At 33.2% G+C, this 12,716-nt stretch overlaps 1 protein-coding gene across 2 annotated transcripts; it reads right to left on the reverse strand.

Moving 5' to 3' along the window:
* Window positions 1-1,090: 1,090 nt before the first annotated feature.
* Window positions 1,091-6,255, reverse strand: LOC114192421 (WD repeat-containing protein 48-like). Of its 2 annotated transcripts, XM_028082137.1 has the most exons (14): window positions 6,151-6,255; window positions 5,828-5,986; window positions 5,629-5,694; window positions 5,437-5,526; window positions 5,004-5,294; window positions 4,793-4,890; window positions 4,644-4,679; window positions 4,445-4,565; window positions 4,107-4,343; window positions 3,849-3,944; window positions 3,676-3,741; window positions 3,478-3,516; window positions 3,230-3,367; window positions 1,091-1,610 (listed from the first exon to the last, which is right to left on the reverse strand). In XM_028082137.1, exons 1-14 carry the CDS (start codon window positions 6,253-6,255, stop codon window positions 1,257-1,259), a joined length of 1,896 nt encoding a protein of 631 aa, XP_027937938.1. In that variant the 3' UTR covers window positions 1,091-1,256. The 2 variants fall into 2 exon arrangements, 1 of the variants encoding a protein (XP_027937938.1); XR_003606102.1 differs by lacking the exons at window positions 3,230-3,367; window positions 3,478-3,516; window positions 3,676-3,741; ... (8 more) ...; window positions 5,828-5,986; window positions 6,151-6,255 and adding an exon at window positions 1,768-2,376 and having other exon boundaries at window positions 1,344-1,610.
* Window positions 6,256-12,716: the final 6,461 nt, after the last annotated feature.

A 12,716-nucleotide genomic window follows, 5' to 3' on the forward strand; every position in this document is an offset into this window, starting at 1 on the left:
AGTAAAGCGGAAAAACCACTACAAAAAAGGAGAATGTGAATGGATTTCATTTTAGGAGAAGAATCTGTGCAAATCTACACTTCAATCACAATAAAATATGGAAGTGTATTATAACGATTAAGCCTGCAAGCCTTGCTGAGAAATCAATCAAAAGAATAATTGAGCAAGATAAGTAAAGGGTAACTTCATAACTCAATAACAATACGAAGAGAATCATTAGTATATTTTACTTGTTTTATGAAAAAAGAATGGAACCCTGAAAAAAAAATCTATAAAGGGTAACGATTTAAATTCCAAAATGATAGATTAGTGTGGAAAGAATTTAAGCACATGAATATCTAAACATAATAAATATCCTAAATAATTCCACCCTCCAAATTAAACTTTCTAACAAATTTTCCTGGTTATTTATAAATATACAAAAAATTCTTAATTCGTAATCTGGAACTATAATATGTGTTCAAATCCCCTCCCTGAGGTATTAACATATATGTCGTGACATATGATATGAGTGATGGAAAAGGATTTTCCAGCCTTAAAACCTCCATGTTGTAGCATCTGTGGCACAATGGGGACATTTGCAATGGTGAAGTCCGACAAAGTAGCAATAAATTAACACTCCACAACACTTTTTTTTATCTCCACAACACCACTTAGTTCCTCACATGCAAATCCCGTTTCAAAAAGGAAGACCAGGAAGAAATCCACAAGCACATGATTTTCGTATAGAAGAAATCCACGATCACATGATTTTCATATATATTTTCTTTCAAGTATTCTCTTCCATTATTATTTTTGTTGACTGCCAATACAACTCTTATTCTCTTATGAAAATATGACTAGTACATCTTTTTCACCCTCTTCACATTTACAATTATGTGTTTAATACATCTTTCTATTATCTTTCAATGATCAACCTCCTCTCCATCATAACTATTCCTAGGCTTTATGCCATTGACAACTCTCAACAACTCAACTCATGTTATTCAGTCTCAAAAAGTAAGAGAAATAGTGATAAATAATATGAAACACAGAACGAGACAACAATGGTTGATAAACACAAACACCATTAAAAAAATTGCAACTTGATTCATGTATCCCGTTAAGATAGAAACTTCAATCATCCTGTTTCTAATTACAAGGTTTACAACTTTATCAATCATATGCATCAATCTTAAAAATTTGCAAAAATTTGCATGTTCTAAAATTGGCATAATTCTGCAAACAAGTTTTCTTCTTGGGTGGCCAAGAAAAGGTTACTTGGTATTAGTATTTTCGTTACAAAAAGGTAACGAATCATTCAATAGGCATTCGAGCAACCACCCTGGGAAGTCTTTTTCATCCTCAGTTCCATCTAGATGGGTTAACTTTTTCCCCCATTGACCTCCATGGCTTCCCTCAGTAATAATGGAAACAAAAGAAATGTCTGAAAATTCAAATGCATTAGTGTCACAACTTCCATCGATGCTTGAAGGTGTATGATTTCTGATACCAATATCTTTTCCAGGTACTAACTCCCCATTACTAGGGGCTGCACATTCCATCCTTTGCTTTCTTTTTCTCAGCCAATCACCGAAGAGCCCTTTCAGTGTTTCTTGACCCATGTTAACCTGTTGAGTAAGGTAAGAATCAAAACTGCATCCTCATATATAATGAAACAAGCAAACACTAACACAAGGTGGTTGAAAGCAAATTATATGCAACTATTTTCACAATGGAATTTTATGCAAAAAATGCAAAAAATTACATAAGCATACAATAGAATACCTCCCAGTTATCCACTGGGGTTGCTTTTTCCAATAAACGTTGGTTACATTTCTTTATGTTATTTGTACCACTAACTGGTTTATGGATGAGTGCTCTTGGGGTAGTCGGTCTGGCCCTGAACCTACGTGCTTATGACTTCGTTTCTCAAGAAATCCGCGCAGCGGAAGATCCTGAATTTGAGACTTTCTACACAAAAAATATTCTCTTAAACGAAGGTATTCGTGCGTGGATGGCAGCTCAAGATCAGCCTCATGAAAACCTTATATTCCCTGAGGAGGTTCTACTACGTGGAAACACTCTTTAATGGAACTTTAGCTTTAACTGGTCGTGACCAGGAAACTACCGGTTTCGCTTGGTGGGCCGGGAATGCCCGACTTATCAATTTATCTGGTAAACTATTAGGGGCCCATGTAGCCCATGCTGGATTAATAGTATTCTGGGCCGGAGCAATGAACCTTTTTGAAGTGGCTCATTTCGTACCCGAGAAGCCCATGTATGAACAAGGTTTAATTTTGCTTCCCCACCTAGCTACTCTAGGTTGAGGAGTAGGTCCTGGGGGGGAAGTTATAGACACTTTTCCATACTTTGTGTCTGGAGTACTTCACTTAATTTCCCTTTGTCTTTCTTCTTTCTTTGCAAAAAAAAAAAAAACCTTCGATATTCAATAATGTCTTTACATTTCCTTTCTCAACAAAGAACAATGTCTTCCATTCACCTTTCTAAGCATTTCCGAAGCGAACAGAAAGGCAGACACAACTTAAATTAGAACAGACATCCATCATAGTGAATGTCAATCAAATTTGGTAACCCCACATTTGTCAATAAAAAAGAAAAAAGAAACTCCATGAAAGTAGTTTGAAGACCTAGTTTTGTAAACATAGGTTTCTTAGCACACTACAACAAGAGAGACTATTAAGAAATAGAACTCAAACCCCACAAAACTGTTTGTAAACTGTTTGTAAGGTGAGGTTCATATGCTTATATATTCTAAATTGACTTTATCTATCGTCAATGTAAAACTTTCAACACATCCCCTACGTCGAGGTAGACTTGTCATTTTCATTAATGGTGATATGATAGTAAGTGAAATAATATATCTAACAAATCTCACCAGGACAAACTCTAATTCTCTAAAAGTAGACTTTAAACCTAACTCAACTTTACGGAACCGATTTGTAAAATAAGATTTGCATCCACTTATATATATTCTAATATAAGTTTATCTCTAGTTAATGTGAGACTTCCAAAACAGACCTATTAGATGTTTCAGGTCTAAGTCTTTCAAGACATTTTAGCTATAACACTAAGGGAGAATTTCTTAATTTTCCAATATACTTGCTCAGATGTGTAAACTAGATATTAATTTGTACATTACAACCAATAAATAACATGGGAAAGACTTGGAGCAAAATCACTATGATAAGAAAAGCATGTGATTGGATATGAGGATAAACTCATTTACCTTATCATCTTTAGTCTTGCCTACAATGTTAAGATCTTCGGAATACATCTCAGCCAAAAAACATTGAGGAGAGTCGAAATGTACAGACAAACATCCAAATCTGGTATCCACTGTGAACCATGGAGGAATGTTATCAACCTGTAGCAGTACGGAAAAACAAACAAATAAAAAACTAACCAAAACTGAATACAAATATAGTTAGAACAAGTAACAGCGAGAGTCAAATTGGTGATGATGAATATCAATACCTTCTCGAACAGGTCCTCCACTTTTTCCTCCAATGAAACCTACATAAGTTCAAATGTAAAGTATGAGTTATTTTGAACTAACCGATGAGCCCAATTAACTATAGTTGCACTTTGAAAATTATTAATGGAATACTTATGCTCAGTCCCTACTCAACGCTGCCAGCAAGATTACCAAATGAAAGTAAAACTGATTCTTACGTTTCCATAATCTTCAACTAAAGCACCTTTTGTAATTTCCCACAACTTCACTGAACCAGAAGTATCCTATAAAAAATCATTTATCAGCACAGAAGATGGCAAAAAGATAACGGAATAAATCTCAACATTAACATTTTTTGCATAATAACACGAACAGAGAACACCATGATTACCTTTGTCAGGACATGCCTCTTATTATTCAAAAGTGCATGTTGTACTATTGCAGGGATACCAGGAATAGTTAATGTTGGTTGTTTGTATACAGGATCCTATTGATGTTTGCAATTTTGGCCACAAAAAAAAAAAGAGTATCAGTGCCCCAATCAGAGAACGAAGAGAACATTGATATGTGAATAGAAACTTCTTCAGAAGACAGTTCCTTCATATCCCAAAAATACGTTGGACTTTTGAGAGAAACAAATATAACATACAGGAGTAGATTCATCTAATGACACCCTTGCTTTCGAAAGTGACAAATTTCCATTTAGTAGAGAATTGTCTCTTTGAAAAATGTTTCGAGGGTTGCGTCCTTCAGCGCTCCATCTGTGAACTGAAGAGTCCGTTGATGTAACCCATATGTTATCATCATGCAAAGCCAATCGCTGAATAGGATTTTCCTCAGTACAGAGCAAAGCACTCTCTCTTGTTTGCAAGTCTGTTACATATACCTACACAAATAAAACAAATAGGAAACAAGCTTAACTGTTTAAGCACAATAAAGAGACATTACATAAAATTTATTTAATCTTTTATGGAAAACTGCACTCACTGAAAGATCTCTGCCACCACTGTAAACATGACTAAATGTTGAAGTGCTGGCAAGAGCCCAAACAGAATCTGTATGAACTGCATAAGAATGAATACACCGTTGCTGACCAATATCCCAAAGCCTATAACGAAAAATGGTGAGTTTAGCCGCCAACCATATAATAAAAAGAAATTATTATAACACCATACAGATGCACTACCTTATCATAGAGTCTGAAGATCCTGATATGCAAAACCTGCAATAACAAATGTTAAAAACAATATTAAAGTATTCCTGTGGGGGGAAAAGTAATGCTTAATCTCCAGGAGAAATTATCATAGAGTAGAAAAAGGTGTTCAATGAACAAACCTTCCAGTACTATCCAAAAGTAAAGTCCTGATGTTATCTGTATGTCCTTTTAGTTTTGAAGTCTTTGATCCTGATCTCGGATCCCAAACACGCACAACCTGAAAAAGATAAAAACCCCACTATCTAATATAGTACAAAGTAAACGTTCTTATATCCAAAGGTAAAAGCAGAAGCCAGAAGTGAAAACGTGAATAAGAATACCATACTTTACCTGTTCTGTACCACCAGAGACAAGAAGTGTTCCCTCCTCATTCATTGCCAATGCATAAACAGATTCCTTACACCCTTCCACACCAATTGGAGTGTATTCTTGAGTTTCAGTAGTGTCCATGGATATATTGTTTCTTGAGTTGGTGGTCACTGGTAATGAGTTTCCTGAAGCATTAGCACCATTTGAATTATCATTATCACCATCCATCGTATCATTGCATTTTGCAGTTGCAGCTTCAATATCCCATATAAAAACCTCTCCGCCAAGACCACCAGAGGCAACCACGGTTTTCTAAAATTCACGATACTACTAAAAGATTAGAAAATCGATTTGATAAGATACAAAAATATTTAAGCACACACAACAAAACCAAGAAAAGCCATTTTCTTGGTTTGCAATTCATATGAAGCATGAAAAGTTAAGTGTACATTACATCATTTTCAGCTGTAGCAAGGCAAGTAACATAATCTTTGTGTCGGCGGAGTGTTCTAGTACATGTTCCGTTGGACAAAGCATTCCATGTCTGGCACAAACATACGACGACCAAGTTAAACACTAATGTATTGGCATCATATGAGAAGAGCAAGGATAAATTAGAAGAAATAACAACTAAGAATCGACAAACCTTAATGGTTGTATCTGAAGAACACGAAACAAGAACATTATCACTGACAAGAACAACATCATTAACCTGCAAAAATAATAAAGCACTATACGCTTATTTAAATGTAACTTATGGTGTAATGCATGTTTAAGAAATTGTGTAATATCGTGTTTTCCTATACTGCATCATATGAAAAATTCATAAGAAAAATAAAGACTACCCAGTCCACATGAGACTCAAACTTAGCAGAGAATGATGGCATATCGTCAACCAATGCCCATCGTTTTAGCGTGCTATCACGACTTCCAGTGAAGAGATAATCAAACCCATCAGATGGCACAGACTTGAGCAGAGACAAGCAATTTATGCCTGCACTATGCTGTCGAAAAGAACCAACTTTTAAGTTAGTATATAAAATTTGTGACATGTTTAAGGAAAATGCTAAAAAAACAATCTGCGTGGATAAAGATGCAATTTTCAAAAAACAAAAATGAAATTCTCCCATTTTCCTATAGAAGAAGAAGAAAGAAGTTATGAGTTCACCTTAGTCTCATCAGCATTATTCAACACGTACGATAATCTCTTCTCCTTCTCCTTCGGAGGTCGATTTGAATTGTTTGCGTTCCCCTCATTACCAACGTGGTGCATGGCTGAAATATGTCAGTGCACAAATTACAAATCATATAGCAAAACAACGAACAAATTACAGATATGTAAAGAAGGTGTTATACTCATTTACTGCTGACAAAAAAAAATACAATGTATCGATATATATATATATATATATATATATATATATATATATATATATATATATATATATATATATATATATATCAAAGTTCTACATTTGGTGAAATAACAAAGACATCATATAAGAAAAAAAAAATCAAGAACCAAATGGTTAAGATTTTGGATTAAAATTGATTATGTGAGTTAAAGATGAAAATTTCAATCATGATACCTCATAAATAGACCTATCAAATATATAACTACCAGCATAATTGAACAGTGTTGACAATGTATATGTTTAACAATCCTTACCATCCATAAAGAATACCTTGAGCTTCACTAGAGTGCGCTATAACAGTGTATTTTAGAAACTAAATAAATCTAGTGCATTTAATTCTTTTCAAATACGATTATAATCTAAATTAATCTATCCAAGTAACAAAACTTCTATATGAAGCCGATTAAAAAGCCAAACGTACAATCGAAATAGGAATTGTAGAATAAACAATTTCATTGAATGAGATCGTGATGTTATTAAAGGATAGATAACGTGAAAACACATCACCGTAACTTATTGAACTCACCACCACTAAAGCTTTTTCCTACTTTTCGGTTCATTCTTCCCCTGTCCCGTTTATTAAACTTAAGCAATGTTCAACTCGTTTTCTTTCCAATCCTACTCATAATAATATGAATTAATTAAACAAGATAGCAAGAACTCAATAGAATACTACCCACATAATACAAAAAAATAAAATAACAAAAGTAACAACCTTTGTATCTTGCGCAACGCAGATTAACTAATAACCTTTGATCACAAGACTAAGAGATCCTAGGTCTGCATAAAAAATTTCATGAGAAGAATGCATTAGAAATATAATATGGGGGTGTAAAATAAAGGATGAAGTATGAAATCTCACCCGCTAGCGTTACAACAGTGCCTTACACATTGTTTTGTGGTGTTAAAGTTTAGAGTTGTGTCTGATGGATACAGAGAAGAGGGAGTGAAAATGCATGAAAATCTAATTGGCGTTGGATTCGTTATTTGAATTACTATATATTTTATAAATCGATAGTAAGATCGTTTTGGTATATATGTTGCTCAAGATTTCAGCCTAATTTATCGTATTACCGTTACATTATCATTTGATTAAATCTATCACATTTTTACAGTTCTTTTTTTGTTTAAAATGGGTTAAAAGCTGTTTTTCGAATGGAATATTCCTTTCCACGTACTTTTCTGTTTTAATTTTTTTTCCTTAATATTTCAACTGTACTCCATTAGTATCTCAACTAAATATTGTCTGAGGTAAAGAGAAGAGAATAAGTCAATTTATAAACAACTTTCTTTTTTTATTTTCAATTGAAAAAAATTCCTTAATTCTAGAAAAATGTATTAATTTAGTCTTATCTTCAATAGAGTTGGCTAAACCAAATTTTAATGGGTACATATACTCAAATTTTAATGTTTATATTTTCTAGTCTCTTTATTTTATTCTTAATAATATAGTTATTAACTTCTTTCTTAAGGTATAAAATTGTCACACGTTTTAATTTTATACTTTTTTTCTATCAATCTATTAAGCTGATTTTTATATTCTAAACTTGAATTAAAATTTGTATTAAAAATTATTTATATTTTATCAGTAATACTTAGTCTATGGACATAATTATAATGGACACTATTAGATAAACATAGACATTATTTTATTATTGCTAAAAAAATATATTTCTAATTTATTTAAGTACATTGTAAGACCCTAGAAAATGGCGTTTTAAAAGTGATAATGGTTTAAAAATAGTGAGACTCGATTATTTTAATATTAAAATGTTTTAGTATAAATAGAATTGTTATAAACGAATTTCATTATTTTAAAATACACCATCTCTCTAGAAACCACTTTTCTAGAGTTATCTGACTTCTCTCTAGAGGTTATGTCTCTCTGGTCGTCTGATTGAAGAACCGAGACCGTAGGATTGATCCTCTCGGCGAGCTCTTCAAATTGGACCGATCAGTTTCTCCATTCGCGTAAGTTGAGTTTCCGCTCTCTTTTTAGTCTTTTTCTGTTTTCTGTTGCATGCAAGCCCTCTCCCGCTTGCATGCGACATTTTAATCATCAGTATGAGTCTCTGCTGATCAGTGATCATAACGGTATGTCCTGATCGTTCTTGTGATGTTTCTATGTGTAGATAGAGCATCCTATGAAGTTAGAGGTGTTGACGTTTGTAAAGTTGTCTAAACAGGATAACAGGTCAGGGAAGCTAACTGTTTTACTTGAATTTTGTATAGAAATCATTCTGATGACTTTGAATTGCATGATTGATTGTTGTATGAGTGCTTGAATTGTGTAATTGAGTGTATGCTTGGTTGTGCTAGATTTCTTTACCGTTGCATGTGAGAACAGATTGGGAATCTGGTATTTTTGCTTAAGCGAGCAGCTCTCACCTGAGCGAAAACACCAGAAACTCATCTCCTGTTTATGCGCGAGATCTCGCCTAGGCGAGTCAGTCTCGCTTGAGCGAGAGTCACTCTCGTCTAAGCGAGACAACTTAGCCTGAGCGAGAATTTGCCCAGAGTTTGGGTTGTTCTCTGTTTCGAGCCTCGCTCAGGCGAGAATGACTCGCCTAAGCGAGAGAGCCCTTTGGCCTAGGTGAGACCTTCCAGCTTGGGCAAGAACCGCTGCAGCTGAGTGTTATTTCTCTGTTTCTAATGGATGAAGCTATGTTTAAATGTTAAAATGTGAACTTAGTTACGATATGCATGAATTGTTATGACTGGTAATATGTGTGGTGAAATTGCATGAAGTTGGAATATGAGAAGAAGTGGTTGAACTAGGATTTCAAGGGAAATTCTAAGAGGAATGTTTTAGTGTATGTAAGGACATAAGGACTCAGTTTTGGTTGGTATCCTGACGCTCCTATAACCATTAAGGCTCATGTAGAGCATAATGGATTATATCGGGAGGAGTAGCAGGAGGTCCTAGTCTGTGGACCCGATTCAGTCACAGACGCGAAGGGGACTTACCTTGGGAGTGGTTGGGTGATAACCCCTTGTGTCCAAACTCTGCAGAGTTTGGGAACCATCACAGGTGCAAGCCACCAAGAGATCCGATGTCGCTTACATAATCCGAATATTGAGTCTAGAGTCATGTATATGTGTTGTGGTGGTCTATATGATTCTGGTGATAATGAGAAAGATTGCATGGTTTCTGTTTATAATTGAACTGCATGATTCCTTAATCAGATTAGCTTACCCTTGCTTTTTGTGTTCCTGTCTTGTGTTGTATGTTTCCTTTTGCGATGATCACCTATTCGGTGGGAGCAGATGTGGTTGTAGTGTCAAAGGCACTTCTGGAGGATGAAGAGCCATCGTTTTAGGGTTGAGGAGGAGGTTTCCAGTGGGAGCTTTAATAGTGGTCAATTGAAGTATAGAGTTTATTAGTTTAGTTTAAGTGTATAAGTGATATATTTTTATAGTCATATCTTTTGTAAGACTGTATTAATATATTGTGTACACTGAATTATCTGTTTTTGGAACTATGATGAAACTCCCTATTTTTATTAGTTTTAAGTTGTTGAAATTGGGATGTTACATTTATGGTATCAGAGCAGTTCGTCCTTAGGATGACCTGAAGGTTGTGGGTTTGTCATGTCTTGTTTGTGTTGGAGTTCGAGTTCAATAGAGTTTGTCCACGAAACCAAAAGTATTAAGAACAGAAAATGTCTTGATAAAGTAATGAGGGTGGACACTCATGACTAGATCAAAGATTATTTTTCTTTCTTAATTTTACTGGTTTGAGAAAATAAGAGAGATAGACAAAAGTTTTGGCTATCAATAGATGTTAGAGTTTTGCTTTCTGTGTCCATGTCTGTTTTGTTGCATCTCTATGGTTTGCGTTTAGTGCTTATAGTGATAGAGGAATGCAGATTCAACGTCAACTTGACCTGCTTACCTTTGTGAGGGTTGGATATAACTTTTGAGATAACTTTCTGTCTCAAGGATATAGGTTTGTTGTATGAAGTAGATCGATGAGCGAGGAAAGTTAAGCTTTGGGTTTGTAGACTGGATAAAGAGGTTAAAATTTAGCATCAACGTTTAGACTAAGAAAGCTTCAAGGGCATGCTCACGAGATCAAATATCACAAGTTTTCCAAAAGGAGTTGAGTTTAGAGGTTAGAAATATGGAAAATACCAGTGTATGCCAACGCAACAATGTTTGGGGAAAATCAACTTGGTTCTACATCCCGGCAATTCTGAGGTTCAGAGTTATCCAGATACATGCAATGTTAGGAGAAGTTTCATTAGATATAGTCGTAAGACCATATCTTGTGTTACATATTTCCTTTTGCGATGATCACCTATTCGGTGGGAGCAGATGTGATTGCAGTGTCAAAGGCACTTCTGGAGGATGAAGAGCCATCGTTTTAGGGTTGAGAAGGAGGTTTCCAGTTGGAGCTTTAACAGTGGTAAGTTGAAGTATAGAGTTTATTAGTTTAGTTTAAGTGTATAAGTGATATATTTTTATAGTCATATCTTTTGTAAGACTGTATTAATATATTGTGTACACTGAATTATCTGTTTTTGGAACTATGATGAAACTCCTTATTTTTATTAGCTTTAAGCTGTTGAAATTGGGATGTTACATACATCATTATAAACATCCGAAAATAATTAAGAATATTAGTTGATGGACATATGAACATATTTGAGGGAATATCATATTTAGAATGATATTTTTGTCTTATTTAGTTGAATGTACAAGATGACTAATACATTTTAGAACACGAAAACTCATTTAAATTAAAAATTTTACTAAAAATTATTTATATTTTAATTGATAATTATTTCCCATCTTCATAATTTAGTTACTTTTAGTAATTTAAAATTTTTAATCTACATTCTCGATTAGAGGTGTTTATAGTTTTGTAATTCCAAAAATTTATATTTTTTTTCTAATAACTTTATCAATTATTCATTATCTTTATGCCATCTTTAACCTCTTATCTTACCGTTTATAATGAATTGAATAATTTTCAACGAGATATTTAAGAAAGGTAAAGATGCAACAATAATTTATTTTAATTATAAAATGAATTACAATGTTATAAGTTAATAGAAGTATTTTCCATTATCTATTATGATTTTGAATGTATTTTTAGTTGTTTATACGTATTCTTATCATATATGAATTTCTTAACTAAAATCACATATACGTAAATCATCTATGTACATATAATATTATATTGATAAGTAATGATAGTGTAAATTAATATATGAAATAATATATTTATTGTTTTGGGAGTATCGTCAAACAATCAATCGGTACTTGTAAAAAATTATATTTGGTGGTCATCACGATCAATGAGTACTTGTCAAAGGTTTTACTTTTGTTGTTCATTGGGTGGTTCTGTTAGTCAAACGATCAATGGATACTTGTTAAAGGTACTTCAATGTTAAAGTCAGCTCATGATCAATAGGTCAAAGCAATAAATATTTAATTAATGTAAAACAAAAGTCCTAATAACCATACATTTGACCTGAATTTATGTTTTTTCACATACACATGTGATTAAGATTAGCCTAATCATGGTCCAATTGCTTTTTAATCTTGATTAAAAACCTTTTTGGTGCAATTAGATAATTGGATGTGACCCATAATTTGTGTAGACTAGTATGACACGGAAGGGGATCGCTCGACACCTGAACGATTGCTTATCAAATATTCTTCGAAGTAATCTCACACAACCGGTAGATACATGTTCAATCTCATTTCTAAAAATATTTCTTTGAAGTAATCTCACACAATCGATATATACGCATTCGATCACATGATCAATCAGTAGAACCAACAAACTGATTCATTATGAGCAAAGTTTAATATTTATTGGTATATATATATATATATATATATATATATATATATTTTTTTTTTTTTTTTGTTTGAATAAGGAATCATTAAATTACATGCTTATAGTTATTTGTCCTTTGTTAAGTTCTCATTCTTGTAAATAGTCATGGTTACCTTTGTTGTGTTGATAGATTCTCATTTATGTTTTTTATTGACTGTTATGTATATTGAAAGAAACAATATGTCAAAATGTAATACAAAATACAAATTATTTTTAAAATTTTAAATAAATAACTCTCATCTCCTAATATACTTGTGTGTGTTATGATTTGGAAAAGACGATATACCTTCAACTAATTTTGCTTTTGTTGTCACTTCTCAAATTCAATTTATTTGGTACCTAACTCATAAAGTCATGCAAAAAATTGAACATGAACAATTATACGAAATATTAAGTTTTTTAACAAAAATTGATACAAATTTATTGAGGTGCAAAATTATGATGACATAAAATAGAGATTTATGGATT

Source organism: Vigna unguiculata, chromosome 7 (assembly GCF_004118075.2).
Source record: "Vigna unguiculata cultivar IT97K-499-35 chromosome 7, ASM411807v1, whole genome shotgun sequence".
Classification (NCBI taxonomy): domain Eukaryota; kingdom Viridiplantae; phylum Streptophyta; class Magnoliopsida; order Fabales; family Fabaceae; genus Vigna; species Vigna unguiculata.